The 22,379-nt window shown below is 38.5% G+C and overlaps 2 protein-coding genes across 2 annotated transcripts in view; both read right to left on the bottom strand.

The window, feature by feature from the left end:
- Positions 1–22,379, bottom strand: part of LOC123505349 (heterogeneous nuclear ribonucleoprotein U-like protein 1) — a 160,084-nt gene that overhangs the window by 78,842 nt on the left and 58,863 nt on the right. Inside the window, exons 6-8 of the mRNA XM_045256567.1 lie at positions 11,565–11,578; positions 11,180–11,302; positions 1,134–1,385 (exon numbers count right to left, since the gene is read on the bottom strand). Coding sequence (XP_045112502.1) covers positions 1,134–1,385; positions 11,180–11,302; positions 11,565–11,578 — 389 coding nt within the window. The remainder of the gene's footprint in view (positions 1–1,133; positions 1,386–11,179; positions 11,303–11,564; positions 11,579–22,379) is intronic.
- On the bottom strand, positions 4,011–7,076 carry LOC123505625 (piggyBac transposable element-derived protein 3-like). Its single transcript, XM_045257160.1, has 2 exons — positions 6,316–7,076; positions 4,011–6,074 (listed from the first exon to the last, which is right to left on the bottom strand). The coding sequence occupies exon 2, from the start codon at positions 6,063–6,065 to the stop codon at positions 4,329–4,331; it is 1,737 nt and encodes a 578-aa protein (XP_045113095.1). The 5' UTR covers positions 6,066–6,074; positions 6,316–7,076; the 3' UTR covers positions 4,011–4,328.

The raw sequence follows: 22,379 nt of genomic DNA, 5'->3' as shown, positions 1-22,379 counted from the left end.
TAGTTGCCAAACTGTTTACCATTACTGTTATTAATGGTTTATGGCATTGAATGAGGTGAAATCAAGTGGGAGTAATCAGTGTCACATGTACATATTTTAGTAAGATTTTGATAAATACCAATACATACAATTCATATAAATCAGTCTTTATGATAATGCTAAAAGCAAAGTCATCCAGTAACAAATAAATTTTCCCTTAAGTAATGAAAATGGCTATAAATTATTTCATCCCACAAATCTTGAGTCACTTATTCCTTGCTTAGTACTTATGACTCTCTCTCTCTCTCTCTCTCTCTCTCTCTCTCTCTCTCTCTCTCTCTCTCTCTCTCTCTCTCTCTCTCTCTCTCTTTCTGTAACAGCTTTTAATACAGTCTTGAAAACTGACAAATTCATTCTTTTTAGTAGATATAAACCACTTCACCTCTCACTCTTTTTCTTTTCTCTATCAAGCAAATTATTCTAAGTACTGGGAGTCATTGTAGTAATCAACAGGCTGAAGTTATCATCACTAACTATGTAAACCTTGTTAATTATATATCTTAACCATCATTCATGTTTATAATTTGATAATCCTCAAGTCTTGCCTGCAGCCTTAAATCTAAGATCAACAGCATAGTTTCTTTCTTTTTTTTTTAACTAAAAAAACTCCATTTCTTCTAACCTAATTTGCTTAAAATTTTTGGTCTTTATGAACACCATAATCTGTATGTAACCTAATTACTATCATCCTTACAAATGGATGTTGAACAGCTTACCTGCTGCTTTTCCAGAGATGGTGAGTTGTTGGGAAGGTGGTAGGAAAAAAAAAACTAGGTAACATACCTGAGCAAAGATGCTTCGACCTGAAAATTCTAGGACACTTACCTTAAGAACCTGAAAGGAAATACCATAGTTACCAGACTTACCGTGGACTCACCGTATACCAAATGGAGTGCTGCCCATCATATGTTGCTACTGATGTTGTATTACTGCTTGTTGCTCAGCTGGTTGACTTGTTAATTTGTACTTACCACAACAGAATAATCTGCTACAGAGCCATCATTAAGCACTGCTGAGCCTTGCCAGGCCAATTGGCCACTTGGTGGACCATACACGTGCTCAAAAGACTAGGTTGTGTCAAAATGTGTGCTCACCTGATCAACAATGAAGTTGCGCCTGCGCTTGTAGGCAAGTTCCAACAACTTATTGAGGCACTTGGTGCAGCGGTCAATCAGTGCATCCCAGCGACCAGCATAGTTTCGGCGACGTGGCAAACCATTGACCTTCATCTTGTCAATAAGTGAATTTGTACCCAACACATTGTACTTCTTGCACAAATTCTCACGGCAATATTTTTCTACCCATGTTGTTTTACCTGCAGCAGGCAACCCCACCATCATGATCACCTGAAAAATAAAGCATTATTTTAAAACTTATTCACTTTTGGTAATGATTTCACTGCAAGCTGAATAAAAATCAAAGCCAATTTCAAATTAGGAAAAAGCCTTAAAAAATTTTACAATTTTTTTTAAACCCTTCAGTCCTACTTCAGTTTTCACAAGAATTCAAAAAAATACTTTTAGCTTTTAGTATGTTATTCTACTGTTCAATATAAGACTTTTTTTTTTATGCCATGCCTAGTTTCTGAAATAATTACAAGCAATGAAGTATCCCATATGGCCCTTTTGGGTAAGTTTCAACGGACCCCACTCAGCCCATTTGGGATGCCTCACACTGTTATGAATAAGTTTTGTAGATGACATCTCTCTTGATTTATTAATCCATACATTATTTCATTGTAATTTTTTTTTTTTTTTTTTTTTTTTTTTACCAGTACAGTGGTACCTCTAGATACGAAAGCTTCTGTATACGAAAATTTCATTTTATGAAATATGTGAAGATTTTTTTGCTTAATTTTACAAATAAATATTCAGCATATGAAAGATAAGAAATAAAACTGAAAATTCCCGCATGCAGAAAATTTTAAAATTTGCGCCATAGACACGCCATAAGATCCTGCTCTCTTATTGGTCAGAATCTTTAACCATCATACTCAGTACTGTGATCCTGCCCTCCTATTGGCCAAATCTTTCCCATCATGCGTCAGTCGCATGTTTTGTTGGTGTCCCGCCAGTATTTCGTTACGGCATTCGCTATTGTTCAGTTTTTGTGTTGCTTTATTCAACCCATAATTCTATAGCCATGGGTCCCAAGAATGTTCCTGATGTTCAAGGAAAGAAAAAGAGGATGCTTTCTATGGAAATGAACTGCTTTCTATGGAAATGAAGCTGGAGATAATCAAGAAGTATGAATGTGGCATGCAGCTGAGTGTTATTGTGAAGGAGTATGGCTGAAATCTGTCTACGATAGGCACCATCCTGAAACAGAAGGAAGCCATCAAAGCAGCAACACCTTCAAGGGCATGACTGTCCTTTCAAGTAAGAGGAGCCAGTTCCATGATGACTTCACCAATGGACTGCTTTGGAGTCTGAGGCTCACGCAGGAAGGCTTTAGTGATGCTAGTGAAGAGGGGACGTACCTTGTGGAACCTGTCCACACTTCCATGAATCTGGGAATTGTCACTTAAATGCAATGTTCACCGTGGAGTCTGAAGCATTTGGATGACATGAGTTCAGCCACTTGGGGTACTCAAGTTGTCAAGACCCAGTAGTTATCCGAGGGTAGACTGGAAATCCCCATGCAAAGCAGGATGGCCACAAAGCAGAGGATCTCGTTGTCTTCAGTAGTAAAGTTGGTAGCAACATTTTGCTGTGTGGCATACTGGTTGGTTTGGTAGGTGATGTGTTTGATGCGCTCAGGAGTGAAGAATCTCAAAAAATAGGCAAATGGGCTCTCTACCAATAAAGGTGGCTAGTGGACATAATGGGGTATAAGAGAATTGCTTATGTCCTTCCATGTTGTGGGCCGTGTTTGGAATTAACTTTTCTGCTTTTTGTCTGTACCTTTGCCTTTCCTCATCCCTTTTTTACTCTTCTGTCGCTCCTCTTCCTCTGCTTCATCCTCATCAACCTTATCATTATCCTCATCCTCATCAATGTCACCAAACACTGTAGGTTTTCTCTTCTTCATGAGAAGGGTTGGATGGAAGAAACAGAAGTCAAGTTGTAGTTTGATCACATACGGAGTGTGCAGCCTGGTGGGCTGCAAGGAAAAATGAAGTCTCCTGGTGTGGGACATGTTCAAGTTTCACCTGACTCCCATCACAAAGGAACAGTTGGTAGCAACCTTCACTGATTCTGCAGTAATTCTAGGAGGACTGACTTCACTGATGCAGCCACTTGATAGTTGCCTCAAAGAGCCATTCAAGGACTGTGTGTGTCAACATTGGAACGAATGGATGATCACTGCGGAAAAAATCTTTTACAAAGAGTGGCAATATGCATGCTCTTGGGTTGGAAGTGTTGTGTAACTTTTTAATCAATGCATGGAATGACATACTTGTAAAAGTAGTTATTAATTCTTTCAAGAAATGTGATATATCAAGTTCCTTGGATGGCATGGAGGATGACTTCTTATGGGATAATGAAGCAGAGGACAGTGATGATGATACACAATTTGACCTGTACGATGATGCCCTTACATATGTTTCACAAGATTCAATTAACACACTTACAATGCTAGATGAAGATTCTTAATATGTATGTTGTTAGATGAATGTTCTTAACCCAGGCAAACCCAAGATATTTTTAAATTTTTAAATTTGTTTCATATTTGAGTATTTTACTCTTATTAGATGTATTAAGGGATATAATAACCAATTATGAAGATTTATTACTCTATGTCTTCAAAATGGCCATGACTACATATGTAGTCATTGGGCGGATGGCATGGCGGATGTGGCTGTAATCATTTTTGCTATCCGGTGCCCAGTTTTGCTGCTATGCTGGGTGAATTTATTTTGACTGTTTTAACAAATTTAACATTCATAAAGAATACATATCATGTCTTTCAACTGGTTTGTTTGAAGTAATTGCTTTATTGCAACTGAAAAATGTAGAAACAATCAAATGTTGTATTTGTATGTTTATTTTTTCAAGAATATATTATCAATTGTTATATTGTTATATATTCTATGAAATAACACTTGTTTACAAAGAATACATTTCATAAGGAAAAGTAAACAAATTCTTTCTTTCCAGGTTCTGAAGATTCCAAAGAAAATGTACAAACCAAAATATTTCATTATCAAGTTTACTTCGTAAAATGTATCAAAATTTTCATTCATAAACACAACAGTGATTTCCTTACAGACTAGTTCATTTCCAGGCTAGAAATTCCCCAAAGAAAACATTTTATAAAAATATATCACTCTTAGAACCTCACATTACCTATTTCTCATGGTAAATTTGGAAGCAATTGTTGAGATGCATTGATTTATTACATTTACTACACTGGATCCTGCAATTCTTCTTACACACTGTACAACGTCTTACTGGACAGCTCTGTGGGTAGTGTTTTCTGTTGTCTGTCCTAACTTCTATGGGTACAGGAGAGGAGGGTCCAGGTAGTGACTCTGCCCTTGGCCTTGGTTGTGACTGCTTCAGCATTACAGCAACTAAGCTTCGTCTGAATTCTTTTTGGGTCATCTGGGCATTTGTGCATAACTGATACACTCTCCAACTGTAAACCACTGCAATGTTTATTACATTCACAAGCAGTGGCCAGTACCATTTTTTCCCTTTGATTGCTGGCCTGTAGTCCGCAAGTGCTCTGTCCATGAGGTCTACTCCACCCATTCCACTGTTGTACTGTGCAACAACTTTTGGCTGTGAAACCATGACTGTTCCTTTCTTTTTCTCCCACCGTTTGACTTGTGTAATAGGCTCAATTCCAGTGGCATTACTGCAGAAGCTTACTACTGCATTATCATTCCATCTCACTACCTCAACTTCTCCATCTGACCTGTAATCATATGAGCCTCTTGAATTTTTTTTCATTTCTTGTACACTCTTCACTGGGCACCCTTTTGTTCGATTTTCTCTAACTGTGCCAGTAGCTCTGTATCCCAAAGATTTCAAATTGGAAATTAGATCAAATGATGTGAAAAAATTGTCAAAAAAAATGTGGTGAGAGGTAGGTTTATCACATACTTCAAGGCAGTCCATAACAACACGTGTGCCAAGAGGAACATCTTTGTTGTGCTTCCCATTCTTTCCTTGATATATAGTAACCTTGTAGGGCATTCCACTAGAGCTAGCAATTACCCAGCATTTGAAGCCAAACCTAATAGGCTTGCCTCTTATGAACTGTTTACATGAATGCCTTCCAAAATAAGGAACCATAGATTCATCAATGCTGAGGTATTCATGAAGAACACCAAACATCAGTAAAGACTGGTTTAGCATTTCATACAGAGGACTGATCTTTGCCATTTTCTCTGAACTAAGGGACTGATTATCAGCAGCATGGATTACATGTTTAATTTGTTGGAAACGATTGCGACTCATAGTTTCTGCAAAAGCTCGACAGGAGAGGTCTGGTGCTTTACTCCAGTAATCTCTCTCACTTGTACGAAGGTTGTACCCAGAAAGTAGCAGTAACCCAAGAAAGTTATACATTTCTTCACAAGATAAGTTAAAATTTGGAATGTTACAATCTCTCTTTGCATACTTGTTTGTTTCACAAACAAGATGAGTGAGCATGTTCTGAAACACTTTTTCAAAAACAGCCCACTCAGATGCTCCAGCAAGGTCAGGACATTTTTCCAATAGTTTTTGTTTGGCACTTTCTTGCTTGTCCTGGAAAATATCTGGCTGAGAATCAATATGGCTGTGCTTCCATTTTGGCAGATCTCTTTTGTTTCTTTTGCTTTTTCTAGAGATATTTTCTACAAGCTCCTCATGATCTTCATAAAAGACATCAACTTCACTAGCAATCTCCTTTGGCATCACATTTTCCTCTAGGTTATCATCATCCAGTTGTTCGATGTCACTGCCATCACCTCCAGGTGGTGGGCCAGTAATAGCAATATCTGTAGCTCCTTCTGTGTCTTCAGCGAATTCTGCAGCATCCCTCAAGAACCGATGAGAAGAAATACTTGTTCCATAAAACGTTTGTCTGTCCATTTTTCTGTCCTGTAAAAACACAACTCAAGATAAATTTCTTGGAAGGGAATTTATAAATATATAACATTATAAAGCTTTATGTTCAATAAAATTTTACAAATAACGACATTCAAACCATTTAGACTTGTATTGGTAAAGAAAAGTATAGTTAGCCTATCAACAATCATGGGTGGAGGACAGGGGTTTTGGGCCAGAAACCTATGCAACCTGCCCAATGACTACATATGTAGTCCTAGAAATTCACACTCACCTTATGAAGAACATATACAAGTAGTTGGTGATCTGCCCGCTGCGTCAGTGATATGTGGTCTTCAGGTTATGACTGAAACAATATTAGCTGCAGGAAGCTCCTACAGCTGTTGCCAGACTGATATAAACAAGAGGGTGTGATACTCCAAAGAAAATGGGTGAAATAAAAGTTTTCTTTTATTAATATAAAATATGGGTAACTAATTAAATATAAAATTTTCTATCTCTGCATGTAACAGGAAGGGCAAATATAAGAATAGAACCCATTTGTCAACGTGGAAACATATAACAAAATATTAGAGATTTTTTTAAGTTGCAGACTACAAATGTAGTCATTGGGTTTGCCTGGGTTTTAATATATCTCAATATATTGTTTAAGGGAATTGTTGGAAAAAGGAATAAGGATGAATCAGGTGTATTTTTGCTTATGGTCTAATGTTTTCCATGTTTTAAAAATCACATTGTTAAATATAAGCAATAAAAATACTTTAACTTCTCATATTTTTAGGCACTTGTGTGCGAGCTGTACTTCAGAATTGGCAACAGCGGTAGTGAGGGAACAACCATATTACAGCTCCTCAAGGCCCTTCAGCCAACCATGTGAGCAGCGATTCCCTCCACCATGGGGGTCATCTTATACAGCGGTAATAGCTCAAAACCTAAATTTTTCTCTCAAAGACTGGGGATCATCTTATAGTTTGGTATACAGTAAGCCCCCACACTTGGCGAATTAATTAATCTGGCGAAACTACCGCCAAATGAGAATTTCGCCAAGCACGAGTTCTTTATACCATATAAATTGCCTAAAAAATGCCTCAATCAGTCTTTGGTCATTGCCAAAGTCCCTCTTTTGATCTTTCGAGCTAAATAAAATCTTTTGCCTTCACATATTAGAACACATGTACAAAACAGACCAATAAACAATAAATAAAGCTAATAAGACATGATACAAAGGCTGCAACTCTCGTTTTTCCACCCGTTTCCTTCGCCCACTTTCATCCTTACCGCGACTGGTATCACCTGTTACGCTGGTAGAGGCCATGTTGGTAGTAAATCGCCAGAATTCGTTCCCACGCTAGCAGAACAGAGGATAACACAAACAAAATGGCTGAAGGGGACTCTAACATTGCATTCTGATAAGTTTAGAGAGAGGTCTGACATCACCAGGGAGCCGTGTGGTTCGCCGTGCGGCTGCCAAGTTTGAATTCAAATCGCTACGTGTGAACTTGGTGGTCCATGGCCACCCTACCGCCAAAAATGAATTTCGCCAAGCTGAGATTTGCCAAGTGCAGGGGCTTACTGTATACAGTATGTGATCAATAGCCCGATTAAAAGCTTAAACGTTTATGACCAGAACGAACAATCCATGACCTGAAAGAACAGGTACTATACTAAAACTCATCCGTACCTACCCATAGGGCGTTGGCCATGTCTGCCTTGAGACTATGCCAAATCTCCAATAAAAACAAACTACTCACTGTCCTGTAATCATAACATTATCAACAAAAACATTCTCATAACATTCAGAAACTTTAATCAAGTGGTAGATGATATAAATAATTGTCATTTATGAAAATAAATTAAGCTAGTTCATATACATGGACGGTGATGTGTCATATCAGGTCAGGCGACGTTGCCACTCACGACCCAGGTGGAAATTCCCTGGGAGGTTTGGGGGAGGGAGTCAGGTCGCCACGCATGTGTCGCTTCACTCCTCCTCTGGTCACCACCATGGAAGGACCCCCTGACGCTTCCCCGTTATACACTGTCTTGCGCAGCCAGACCAAGGAATTCATATTCCGCCTTAATAGATATTTCTTGCAAGAGAAAGCAAATCAGGTAACACTCTTACCTTTAACTCAAGCAAGGAAGAGAACAGCTGATGCAGCCGGAATATCTGAAGCCACAGTGAAGAAGATTTGTTCCCGCCAAAATAAGCTACTTCAATCATCTGTGTTTCTTTCAACCACTCAATATATTACTCTGTGTTTCTACTCATATGCAGGGGTGTGGAGTCGGAGTCGAGGAGTCGGCTATTTTTGGCTGGAGTCGGAGTCGGTAAAAATATGAACGACTCCGACTCTTTTACGTGATCATTTTTTGAGTAAAGATTCCACTTCATGGAGATTCCTACAAATTGGGAGAAATTGACTTTGTGGAGGTGTCCAATCAAGCAGTCTGCGGGAATATTGGTATTTTTAATATTTTTTCATGCTTTTTATTTTGTATTTTGTTGAGGATATACCCTAAGGAAGGAGGGCGGTACATGCCGCAACAACCACCCAGACAGCAGATAATACGGGTATCCCCTTTTGCCATATTTTATGGTGTTTTGCATGAGCTAATGTGTATATTTATCATAGAGGTTAATTGCTAAGTGATATCCAACGATGGTAAAATGAGTGTGGTACTAGTACATCATATGATCCTGTATTATACGTGTCGCGTACGCGTCTCCATTCTCCCCCTTGCTGAGCTAGGCTGACAACGCTCTTCAGCAGATGGCAAGAAGGCCTCATCAGCGAGAGACCTATAATGACTGACTCGGCCTACATTTAACTTCATAGAGGTAAGACCATTAAATTCTCTGTCATTGAGGTATATATATTGCACAGAGCTAAAAAAAAAAAAAAAATACCTACAGTGCGAATTCCCTATACCTTTGTATATTGATGATTGTCCCCGCCAACCCACCGTGGCGGCCACCTTACTGTAGCGAGTTAGCTGAAAAGTAACAACACACCTCACTCCCACTCAACCTCCTGAATTATATTATATTATGAAAAACGGAGACCACCATCATCCTCCTGAGGAAATTCTGCATCATATAAGAACTAATATAAAGCAATCATGCGAATGAAAATATATGAAAATAAGTGATAATTGAAGTATCTTTTATCGTATCTAATTGTTAAGCCCAGTTCTGGAATTTTCATGATTTTCCGCTCCTATTGGTGTATGCTAAGTCCCAATATGAAATTATCTAATGGGTCAAAATTGCCCAGGAACAAAAACCATTATGCTGCGCGGGAGTCATGTGATGGTGTTTGTTTACAACACTGTCGGAGCAGCGGAGGTCTGTCGCCACTCCCTCCCTCACCCCTAAAGAATGGGGAGGGAGGACTGTCAAAAACTTGGTCAAAATGATATAATAGACATGTGGAGAGGATTAACTTCAGCTGAATACCATCACAAAAAGGCAAAATAATTTAAGAGCTTATCTTATAAAGTGCGTGGTGTTAGGATACGCAGTAGCTACGTATTATTATTAAATAATAGTGTTGCACTGATCAGCTCCGAGTGTATAAACAAACACCATTACATGACTTACGTGCAGCGGAATAGTTCAAGTTCCTGGGCAATTTTGAACCATTAGATATGTACTTTCATATTGGGACGTAACCTACGCCATCAAGAGCACAAAATCACGCAAACTGCAGAACTGGGCTTGAAAATTAGATATCATAAAAAATAGAGGAGAACTGAGAAGTTGAATGAAAAAAAAGTCGGAGAAAGAAAATGTTTATGCACCACTTCAATTATCGCTTATTTTCATACTTTTACCCACATGATTGTTTTATTTTAATTCTTATATGATGCAAAATTTCCTCAGAAAGACGATGGTGGTATCCGTTTTTCATGATATGACATGAAATTGTCAGGAAGCTGAGTGGGAGTGAGGTGTGTGGAGTTGTCACTTTTCGGCTAACTGGGTACAGCAAGCATTTTTCCCCACTGTAAACGGGCTCGTCTGCATACCTGTGAAAACGTGCGGCTATACCTCTTAACCTAACCACAGGATATTCTCGGAAATGCTCTTGTTGTGATTCCCGCACAAAGAGAAATGTTTGCACCTACTTTACCAAACCAAACCTAACCCGGAAAAAAAATAAATCAATCAATAAATAAAAATAAAAATAAATTTTTTAAAAGTGGCACGGGCTGTTCAAGAGTGGCTTGGACAAGCCAGTATACCAGTTGGAAAATATGCGTACAGTGAAGTAGCCACCATGGTGTTCAAGTTGTACCACTAGCTTGACCTCGTACCAAGAGTCGCGAAGGCCAAGACACAGACCTTCCCTTCGACCAGCAAGGCAAAGCCTCCGCCCTTACCTTCAATCCGTACCAAGAGTCGCCATGGAAGGTAGGGCCGCGAGAGGTCTGCCGCTAGCATGAGTTGGTAACAGTTGTTTCGGTATTGGTATGACTGTACTCCGGATTTGAGCTCCATGAAACAACAAAACCACAGTGCGCACTACAAGAATAATGATTCTCAGTCTTGTAAAAGAGAATAAAGACTTGCAAGACCGCTCAACAAACCCAGCTAGCCTTCACAAGAAAAATTTAGACTACATCGTTGTACTGTAGAAAAAAAAAAAAAAAAAAAAAAAAAAAAAAAAAAAAAAAGCAGAGTCTGAGTCGGAGTAGCAACCTTCAAATTTCCTGGAGTCGGAGTCGGAGTCGCAACATTTAAATTTACTGGAGTCGGAGTCGGACTTTTGAAAATACGACTCCACACCCCTGCTCGTATGTGCACTTATTTGATAAACATGTAAATTACTTGTCTCATTTTCATGTATATAACCAGAATCTTTATTGCATTTAATGTACTATATAGCTGCATAGGTATTTGGGTCTCTTCTGACTTCTTTTAGTGAAGTCATGCATTAAAATAGGTAGAGAATGATCATCACTCCGTTTTCTTTGAAGAAGGTACTGGTATAGCAGTGGCAACGTCGCACCCAAGAGGAGCCACACATTGTGGGTAGGTATGGATGAGTTCTACTATAATGTACAGAACAGCATATGGGGTAAAGATATCTACGATGCTAAGCACCACAAGGGAAAAAGAGGAATGGACTTACTTCAGCATCTTCTCTCTTCTCTGGTGCCTGAGTACCAAGCACCCGGTCCTCCAAAGGAACCTTGCCAGTAAAGGTGTAACCACTGAGGGGTTCCATCCATGCTGGTTCAGCTCCAAAATTTACCTGCAACAATGTATTTAAGTATTAATATATATATATATATATATATATATATATATACACAGATCTTTTAAATACTTCATAATCAAATATAACATGTATATGCAGAAGATTGCGAATGTTCTAGTGCTAGCCTTGGGTCTCAGGTATGAATGTTGAGGCTTTGCAGACACATATTGGGTTTGTCTGTTTGTTTCACACAATAACATGTTGGCATACTACATTATGGGTATATGTCATATACCAAAAATCACACACCCTATACCAGGTGTGGGCAAACTATGGTACACAAAAGAAATTAATGGAACTCGACATCAGTAAATTTGAAAAGTTTATCTACTCCTGTCCTATACCAAGAAACAACTCCTTACCTATATTCTATATGGCATAGATCAAAGACTTAATATCCTGCAAACTAACAGGAATGTACAATTAGCAGCCTTGTCCTCCTTGTGTGTTTCTCTACAACTAATAAGGACAACTCAAATTTCCATGCCCTTGCTGGCCTAAACCCTCTGAAGGCTTATGGACCTGATGGTGTCTCTCCTATCATTCTCAAAACTTGTCTTCGTGCTTACACCTTGCCAGAACAACAGGAAACTGTGCTAATATATGCTAGACACTTCAAAGGACATAAATACAGGCAACCCCCACTTAACGAAGGTTCACACAATGATATGTCGCTACAACGAAGGTTTCATTTTACTACCACCTGCTCGTTTAACGAACACCAAACTCGCTTTAACGAAAAAGTTTAACCCAGGTAATTTTTTCCAAGTTTGAAAGCACCGCCGTATCACGCAAGCCAACACGCTTTTCAATACACCAGCGCCTCTCGTGGACAACACGCGCACCACTCACTCCCCTGTTCAAAACAATAACAGCGTCAACAGCAGCTTGTCTTCCCTCGCTCAACTTACCACCAAAACGCCCTGCAATGTCGCCTAGCATTGTTAAGAAGACCAGAAAGTCTTTTACTCTCGAACTATCTTTCCCGTTTCACTCTCCCTCCCTTCATAAATTTAAGATCATCAACATTATAAAGTTACGTACATATATACATTAGTGTACATTATAATGACTTAAATCAAACTGCCTATATAGAAGTTCAAGTCAGGGATCAAACTTGTTATAATAGGTTCAATTAACGAAGTTTCGCTTAATGAAGGTTTTTTTAAGGAACGTAACCGCTTCGTTAATCGGGGGATGCCTGTAATGAAGCTGGAGGGAATTTGAAACACGTAGAAATCGAGAAAGGGGCGAACATACCTGTACGTGATTGACCACAGATAGTAAGCAGACTCCATGTACATGTACGTGGTTGACCTCTTACGGGTTAATATTGAACGGCATTTGCCATTTATCTGCCCATTCCCTTTCTACCCGATTCATCTCTCTTTATCCAAATACAGTAAGGTCCCGAGTTACGTCAGAGTTACGTTCCTGAAACATGACGTAAGTCGATTTTGTACGTAACTCGAGTTTTTGTACTTTCAAAGCATATTATCGAGTTTTCAACCAATAATTCTTTATGGTTATTCAGGTAAGTAAAAGGTTATATTGTTATATTGGTAAATTATTTACAACTATGTAGGAATATGAAACACAAGCTTGTTTTTGTTGTTGATTAGGGCCGCGAACGCGAAGGACTGCATGTTGCCAGAGGGGTGGACGCCTGAGGCCGCCAGAAGGGTGGACAGGTTGAATGTTGTGACGCCCAGGGCGGACAGCTGGGAGTGTAGTGCAGTGCGGTGGGAGTAGAAGCGTGGGCAGTGGGGCAGGAAATGCAATAGGAAAGGGCAATAGGGATCAGCAGACAGGCGCAGACGGTGCAAGTCAGCTGCAAGTGTCGTGTGGCCCAGGCGAAGGCTCCGGAATTGTTATTGTTGTGATAGGTGTGTGAGCCCTCAAGGTCCTCAACTTCCCCGTTGTCATGGTAACGGGCTTCCCATTTTCTTCTTCACTCCCTCACACACAGCTGCTGCCTCCCTTCTCATGTCTTTTAATTATGTCCACTTTTTCTTGTAGCGTAATGGTTTTCCTTTTCTTAGCATCAATGCTATCACTCAGGAGTTTTCTTTTTGGTGCCATTGAGCAAGATACTAAGATAGTCAGCAAACACAGATGTAGGAACACTCTTGCCAGGGGCGACGGTGTGGTGGAACTGAGGCGTGAGTGTTATTGTATTCAAGCGTGAGGTGGGCGGTGTGGCGGATAACCACTATAGTCCGACACAAATATAAAGGCCGCTGAGGGGGGAGACCTATCAGGAATTCCCCGGTTGCGGCGACGCCAAACGTCGCAGCCCCAATTGTAGAATTAACACTGAAGTGTGGAGAAACGCCCATCTCTCCCGCTCTCGCTCTCTCTCTCTCTCTCTCTCTCTCTCTCTCTCTCTCTCTGTGGCTTGTTACTACTTTCTCCTGTTTCTTATTACTATATAGTTCTCTCATGCACGTGTGTGTGTGTGTGTGTGTGTGTGTGTGTAATCCTACTTGCGCGAGTCTTTCAACAGTTTACATATTGGTTCTCCTGTGACGCGGCATACACATACACACACTCTCTCTCTCTCTCTCTCTCTCTCTCTCTCTCTCTCTCTCTCGAATAGACAAGTAGACATGCATCTTTTTTGTTGTTTTATTTTATTCTTTATCCACACCACACCCAGAGTTAAGGTGCGTTTTTTTTTTTTTATAGAGGTTTTACCCTGTAGGCATAATCCTCTCTCAGCTATTTAATCAGACAGTTCTTCGTCAGAAGTGTCCTCCACATTGATAATAAAAGAATCCTCTAAGCAGAACTTGTTGACGCTGTAAGTAATCAATTTCTCTTGACATTGAAGGTTGCGAGGGCGAGTAGCGCGGACGAGATATTCACCTTCCATCCTGAGCGACAGGGAGGAGAGGAGTGACTCGATTTGACCTGGGGATTATCAGTGGTCAGGGAGGTTGACCTCACCCATGTCCAACTTTGAAAAGTAGCAACGCTGGAGAGGAGTGGTGCTACATTTTGTGATATCTATACAAAATCATTGTCTTCATTACACTAAAATAATATTCAAAGCTCTCTATACATCCTTATTAGAAATTTAGAGGAATACACTTTTATGACGGTTCATTAAGATGTAAGTTAATAAAGAGATCGAAACATGTGCTACGATGCTTGGCGTTGCCGCAGCCGGGGAATCCCCGTTAGGTCTTCCCCCCCCCTCAGCGGCCTTCATATTTGAGTCGGACTATAGTGACGCCTGGCGTCCAACAATAACAATAAATCCCGCGCTTTACGATTCATAAATTTTCAATTTTTTAAATCTTAAATTGCCTTATAGTGGACTGACGTAAGTGCGAGTTTGACGTAACTCGAGACCGACGTAACCCGGGACCTTCCTGTATTTTTATATTCTGCCTTACCAGCCAGCTTTCTGGTCCTTGCTTATATTTCTACTACCCTCACTTGCAATCTCATTTTAACTTTCAGTGGTCTTTTAGTCCCTCACTATATTTACCAAGTCTGTATATTTCCTCTATTTCTTTTTCAAGTCTCTGTTCTACATGTTGAACCACTGAGATAATTTCCATAATCATCTCTTTCTCCTCCTTCTCCCTCGCAAATTTCACAGGATTCTTTTTTTCTTCTAGTCCATATACAACCCCACACTTCTTTTTGTCCACCATATCTCTCACTAATTATTCCTTTTCTTTGATCACTTGTATGACTGTCTTTCATTTTCTTTCTTATTTTTTGCCTAACTACTTCAGCAAAGTTCACTTCTTCATCTTGTTAATTTTTCTAGACCTTTTTCCATTCTCCCAGTTGTTTCACTTAACCCCTTTCCTGTTTCCACACTAGTGTCTAGCTTTTGATAAGTCCTCGTAGTGTTATTTCATAATACAGGCAACCCCTGCTTAACGAAGTTTCACGCAACGAAATTTCGCTACAACGAAGGTTTCCTTTTACTACCATCTGCTCATTTAACGAACACCAAACTTGCTTTAACGAAATTTTATCCAGGTAATTTTTTCAAAGTTTGAAAGCCCTGCCGTATCATGCAAGCCAACAGGGTTTTGAATATACCAGCGCCTCTCGTGGACAAACGGCACACCACTCACTCCCTCAGTTCAAAATAATAACAGTGTCAGCAGCAGCTCATCTTCTCTCGCTCTACATGCCACCAGAACACCCTGCAATGTCACCTAGCGTTGCTAAGAAGACCAGGAATTCTCTTACTCTCGAAGAGAAGTTGGATATTATTCACAGACACGTGAGAGGCAAGAAAACTAAAAGCATTGCTTCCCACCATGGCTTGACTCCATCTACTGTCTACCATTTTCAAGTCACCAGACTCTATTAAGAAGGCTGGTGAGATCATATCTTCCTTGCAAGCTAAAAGAACCACCTGAACTCATGACTCTGTAATGGATAAAATGGAAAGCCTTGTGGAAATGTGGTACACAAGTTTTGTATGCGGTAGAATGATGCGCCCTTTGATTACATTCCACAGGTTGCCAGCCAGCGTATTTCCCGCTCTATTCTCCCTCCCTTCATAAATTTATCATAAACATTACAAAGTTACTTATATACATACATTAGTGTACATTATAATGACTTAAGTCTTAAATTAAACTGCTTAAATGTTTAACTTCATAATTTTTACTTTCATTAAACCTTTCACTGTACTATGATGCACTCTCGCTTTGTTTACTCTCAATGGAAGTTCAGTCAGGGGTCATACTTGTTATAATTGGTTCACTTAACGAAGGGTTTTTAGGAACGTAACCCCTTCGTTAAGTGGGGGATTGCCTGTATGCACATTTCCCCTTAAGCGCACTGTTTTCCCTTTTTACAGGGCTTACAGGGTTGATTGTTTTCTTATATTGTCACTCCTAAGTCCTTTTCCTTTTTTATTTTCTACAGTTCTACTCCATCTCCCATCTTATAGATTCCCACGAGTCATCTTTCACTCTTTCCCATTTCCAAGACATGGCTTTTGTTCACATTGAATTATATTTCCCACTTCTTACTCCATTCCCAGATCTTATTTAGGTCTTCTTGCAGTATTTCACAATCCTCCTTTTGCTTTTTAACTCTCCAGTTTCGTATCGTCCGCAAACAAATTAATGTAGCTGTTCACTCCTTCTGGCATGTCATTAATATAAATGAGGAAAGTATTGGTGCCAATACTGACCCCTGTGGCACTCCGCTTTCTACTGCTCTCCACTTTGACTTTATATCTTTAACTACCGTCCTTATTTCTCTCCCCTTCAAATAATTTCCTATCCATCTCAATGTGCTTCCTTTTAAGCCACCCTTCTTCTCTAACTTCCACAGTAATCTTGCATGTGGCACTTTGTCAAACGCCTTTTTTAAATCCAAATAAATGCAGTCAACCCATCCCTCTCTCTCTTGTACTCTATCAACTATTCTAGAATAGAAACTCAATAAATTAGTTACACAAGACCGTCCTTTTCTAAAACCAAATTGGCTATTTGATATTAATTTGTTGTCTTCAAGGAACTCGATCCATTGTTTCTTTATTATTCTTTCACACATCTTGCATATTACACTAGTTAGTGATACCGGTCTGTAATTTAAAGGTTCTTCCTTCCTTCCGCTCTTATATATGGGAACCACCTCAGCTCTTTTCCATTCTACTGGCACTGTTCCATTTTCTATTGAGCATTTTATGATGTTGTATATAGGACTTGCTAGTTCTTCCCTACATTCTTTCAGTATTCTGCCTGAGACTTCATCCGGTCCCATTGCCTTCTCTTCATCCAGTTCCTTCATTAACTCTTTTATTTCAAGCTTGGTTACTTTAATCTCTTTCATATAGATTGTCTCTCTATTACTCTGTGGCCTCTCAAATTTGGATTCCTTAGTAAAGACCTCCTGGAATTTTTTATTTAATAGTTCTGCCATACTTTTTGGGTCTTCCACCATCCTGTTCTCTCCTTTTAACCTTTCTATTGTTTCTTTTTGCCTAATTTTTCCATTTATGAATCTATAGAACAATTTTGGTTGCTCCTTACATTTTTCGACAATTCATTTCTTGCTGCTTTGAAGTTTTCCTTATTTGCTGGATTCCTATTTCTCCTCCACCTTTTCCATGCTCCATCTCTTTTCTCCTTTGTCCTAGCACACCTTGCATTAAACCAATCTTTCTTTCCTTCTTCTTTTGGTCTATATTTTGGGACATATTCCCTGACTACTGTTTTGTATATTTAAAAAAATAAGTTATATTTGTCTTGCATTGTCTCTGAGTTTTCCATCTCCTCCCAGTCTACGTTTTTAAAATAGTTCTTGAGATTCTCAATATCAGCCTTTCTGTAATTTAATCGGTCTCCTTTGTATGAATCATCTCTATCTTCCTTTCCTTCTTCTATATCTATTTCTAATATTACATGGTCACTCTTTCCCAATGGGCACTTATATCTTATATCATCATTCATTTGTATACCCTTGTAAAACTAGGTCCAATCTGGCCGGCTCGTCGTTTCCTCTGAATCTTGTGCATTCCTTTATTCTCTGGTCCATCATATTGTCTATCATTAGGTTTAAGAATCTTTCTCCCCAGGCTTCTTCCCCCATACAACTTTCATAATTTTCCCAGTCCACTTCTTTACAGTTGAAATCTCCTACTAATATCACTTTTCTCCTTTCTTTAACGATTCTCGTTAGACTCCTTATTGTGTCATCTATCATAACTTTATATTCTTGATTGGTCCATGAATTTGTTTTTGGTGGCACATATGTTACAATGATTGTTATCTCTTTTTTTTTAATAAGCATCTTAATATACAGTACTTCTGCTTTTCCTTCCCCACATTCCACTTGATTGATCACTATCTCCTTCCTTAACATTATCATGACTCCTCCTCCTCCTTTACCCACTCTGTCTCTTCTCCATACATTATACTTATTATCCAAAACTATTTTGATTTCCTCATTTAGTTTTGTTTCAGCCAGGCATACAATATCTGGAATTTCTTTCCTTATGTAATCTCTTAATTCTAATTTACTTGATAAAACCCCGTCTATGTTCGTATACATCATTTTTAGTCTTTTGCCTTTATCATTTTTAGTTAAACTTGTTCCACTTTTTTCTCTTCCTTCTCGTTTATATACCATTTCTTTATCCTGTCTCCTAAAATTCTCCAAAAAAATGCCTTCTTCTCCTCTTCTGACCTTTCATTATTCTTTTCCCTTACTGCTACTGCCAGTTCATTGTATCTCTTCCTTTCTTCCTCATTTCTATTTTTCTTTATATAGATATCCTTGCATCCTTCTGTTTCTCTAAGTTTTGTTGTTCTATATAATATTTCTTCTGTTGCTGCTTGTGATTTTAGTAATATTTTAATTGGTCTCGTTTTTCCTTCTTGATATGGTCCCATTCTGTTTATTTCTTCTACTTCCTCTTCCAAGTTCTGCCTATCTTCGTCATTAAGATTCTTCAGTAGGTCTTGACTGATTTCATTTCTTCTTTTTCTTTTTGGTCTATATTTTATATTTTTTCTTTTATTCCAAATACGACTACACTCTTCTTTTTTTCTGCAATTTCTCTAACTAGATTTTCTTTTGTCTTGAGGATTCCTATCATTTTGTTTGTCATATTTTCTTCTTTTTCTTTAAGTTGTTCTTGAATAACCTCCTGAAAATCGGCCTTATCTTTCTTATCTTGGACTCTCCATGCTTGTACTTCTTTTTTAATCACGTTCTGTACTCTTTCCTCTTCCTTGTTTACTAGATCTTTCAGCTTCTCCTTTTCTTTCTCGGCTTTACCGAGTCCTTCTTCCATCTGCTTCTTGTAGTTAGCTACTTCCTTTTTTAGTTCTTCGTTTTCCGCTCTTAGCATAGCTTCATTTTCTTCCACTTTTCTTATCCTTTCTCTCAGTCTTATAAACTCCATTTCCTGTTCTTTATTCTCTTTCATTTCCATCTTCTCCTTTATCAGTTTATCTAGTTTACATTCAATATTTGATACTCTCTTAAGTAGTGAAGTTGTCGTCGTATCGAACCCTTCGAATACGCGTTCTCCCAAGTTGTAGTTTACAGGGCCTGGGCTTTATGCTCGTGTGGTCCTGTCTCCATATCTACACTTATCCAATTTTTCTTTAAAACTATGTACACTCTTTGCTGATACCACTTCCTCACTCAAACTGTTCCAAGTCTCAACACATCTTTGGAAACTAAATTTTTAACATCTCTCAGACATCGTCCCTTCCTTAGTTTCTTACTATGCGATCTTGTGCTTCTTAAGTCATATTCTTCTCTCAGGATCAGTTTCTCATTATCCACTTCATCCATTCCGTTAATCAATTTATAAACTTGTATCAGATCCCTCTCTCTTCTCTGCTCCAAGGTTGGTAGATCCATTGCCTTTAGTCTCTCCTCATATGCCATCCCTTTAAATTCTGGAACCATTCTTGTAGCCATTTTTGTAGTCTCTAATTTTCTTATGTGTTTCTTTTATGGGAGTCCACACAACTCCTGCATATTCCAATCTAGGTCTTATTTTAGTACTTATCAATTTCTTCATCATTTCCTTGTCCATATAGTGAAATGCTACTCCAATATTCCTTAGCAAATTATACGTCTCTCTGAAAATTCTATCAATATGGCTTACCAGTTGATTATTTTCTTCCATTGTCACTCCCAAGTCCTTTTCCTTTTTTACTTTTTCTAGTTCTACTCCATCTCCCATCTTATAGATTCCCACTGGTCGTCTTTCACTTTTTCCCATTTCCATGACATGGCTTTTGTCCACATTGAATTCCATCTCCCATTTTTTGCTCCATTTCCAGATCTTGTTTAAGTCTTCCTGTAGTATTTCACAATCCTCTTTTTGTTTAATGACTCTGCACAGTTTCGCATCGTCCGCAAACAGATTTATGTAGCTGTTCACTCCTCTGGCATGTCATTTATATATACGAGAAAAGTATTGGTGCCAATACTGACCCCTGTGGCACTCCGCTGTCTACTGTTCTCCACTTGGACTTCATATCTTTAACTATCGTCCTTATTTCTCTCCCCCTTAAGTAATTCTTCATCCATCTCAATGTGCTTCCTTTTAAGCCACCCTTCTCCTCTAACTTCCATAGTAATCTTTCATGTGGCACTTTATCAAAAGCCTTTTTTAGATCTAAATAAATACAGTCAATCCATCCTCTCTCTCTTGTACTTTATCAACTATTCTAGAGTAGAAACTCAATAAATTTGTCACACATGACCGACCTTTTCTAAAACCAAATTGGCTATTTGATAATATTTTGTTGTCTTCAAGAAACTCGATCCATTGCTTCTTTATTACTTTTTCACACATCTTGCATATTACACTAGTTAGTGATACCGGTCTGTAATTTAAAGGTTCTTCCTTCCTTCCGCTCTTATATATGGGAACCACCTCAGCTCTTTTCCACTCCACTGGCACTGTTCCATTTTCTATTGAGCATTTTATGATGTATATTGGACTTGCTAGTTCTTCCCTACATTCTTTCAGTATTCTGCCTGAGACTTCATCCGGTCCCATTGCCTTTTCCTCATCCAATTCCGTCATCAACTTTTTATTTCAAGCTTGGTTACTTTAATCTCTTTCATATAGACAGTCTCTATTACCCTGTGGTCTTTCAAATTTGGATTCCTTAGTAAAGACCTCATGAAATTTACTATTTAACAGTTCTGCCATACTTTTGGGTCTTCCACCATTCCGTTTTCTCCTTTTAACCTTTCTATTGTTTCTTTTTGTCTTATTTTTCCATTTATGAATCTGTAGAACAATTTTGGTTGTTCCTTACATTTTTCGACAATGTCCTTTTCATAGTTCTTTTCTTCTTCCTTTCTCACCTTAGCATATTCATTTCTTGCTGTTTTGAAGTTTTCCTTATTTTCTGGATTTCTGTTTCTTCTCCACCTTTTCCATGCTCCATCTCGTTTCTCCTTTGCCCTAGCACATCTTGCATTAAACCAATCTTTCTTTCCTTCTTCTTTAGGTCTATATTTTGGAACATATTCCCTGACCCCAGTTTTGTATATTTCCAAAAATAAGTTATATTTCTCTTGAACCGTTAATGAGTTTTCCATCTCCTCCCAGTTTACGTTTTAAAATAGTTCTTGAGATTCTCAATATCAGCCTTTCTGTAATTTAATCGGTCTCCTTTGTATGATTCATCTCTATCTTCCTTTCCTTCTTCTATATCCATCTCTAATATTACATGGTCACTCTTTCCCAATGGGCACTTGTATCTTATATCATCATTAATTGGTATATCCCTTGTAAAACTAGGTCTAATCTTGCCGGCTCATCGTTTCCTCTGAATCTTGTGTTTTCCTTTACTCTTTGGACCATCAAATTATCTATCATTAGGTTCAGGAATCTATCTCCCAGGCATCTTCCCCATACCACTTTCATAATTTTCCCAGTCTACCTCCTTACAGTTGAAATCTCCTATCAATATCACTTTTCTCCTTTCCTTAATGATTCTTGTAAGACTCCTTATTGTGTCATCTATCATGTCTCTATATTCTTGGTTAGTCCATGAGTTTGTTTTTGGTGGCACATATGTTCCAATGATTGTTAACTCCTTTTGTTAATATGCATCTTAACATACAGTATTTCTGATTTTCCTTCCCCAAACTCCACTTGATTTACCACTATCTCCTTCCTTAACATCATCATGACTCCTCCTCCTCCTTTACCCACTCTGTCTCTCCTCCATATATTATACCTTTTATCTATGTCTATTTTATTGCCTCATTTAACTTTGTTTCCACCAGGCATACAATATCTGGTTCTTCTTTCTTTATGTAATCTTTTAATTCTAATTTACTAGATAAAATCCCATCTATGTTTGTATACATCATTTTTAATCTCTTGTTCTTATCATTTTAGTTAAACTTGCTCCATTCTTTTCTCTTCTTTCTCTTTTATATACCATTTCCTTATCCTGTCTCCTATAATTCTCCAAAAAAATGCCTTCTTCTCCTCCTCTGACCTTTCATTATTTTTTTCTCTTGCTTCTGCCACCAGTTCATTGTGTCTCTTCCTTTCCTCCTCGTTTCTATTTTTCTTATATATATATATATA

Source organism: Portunus trituberculatus, chromosome 18 (genome assembly GCF_017591435.1).
Source record: "Portunus trituberculatus isolate SZX2019 chromosome 18, ASM1759143v1, whole genome shotgun sequence".
NCBI classification, from domain to species: domain Eukaryota; kingdom Metazoa; phylum Arthropoda; class Malacostraca; order Decapoda; family Portunidae; genus Portunus; species Portunus trituberculatus.
The sequence above is the reverse complement of the archived record's forward strand: the minus strand, read 5'-3'. Positions and strand labels throughout refer to the sequence as shown.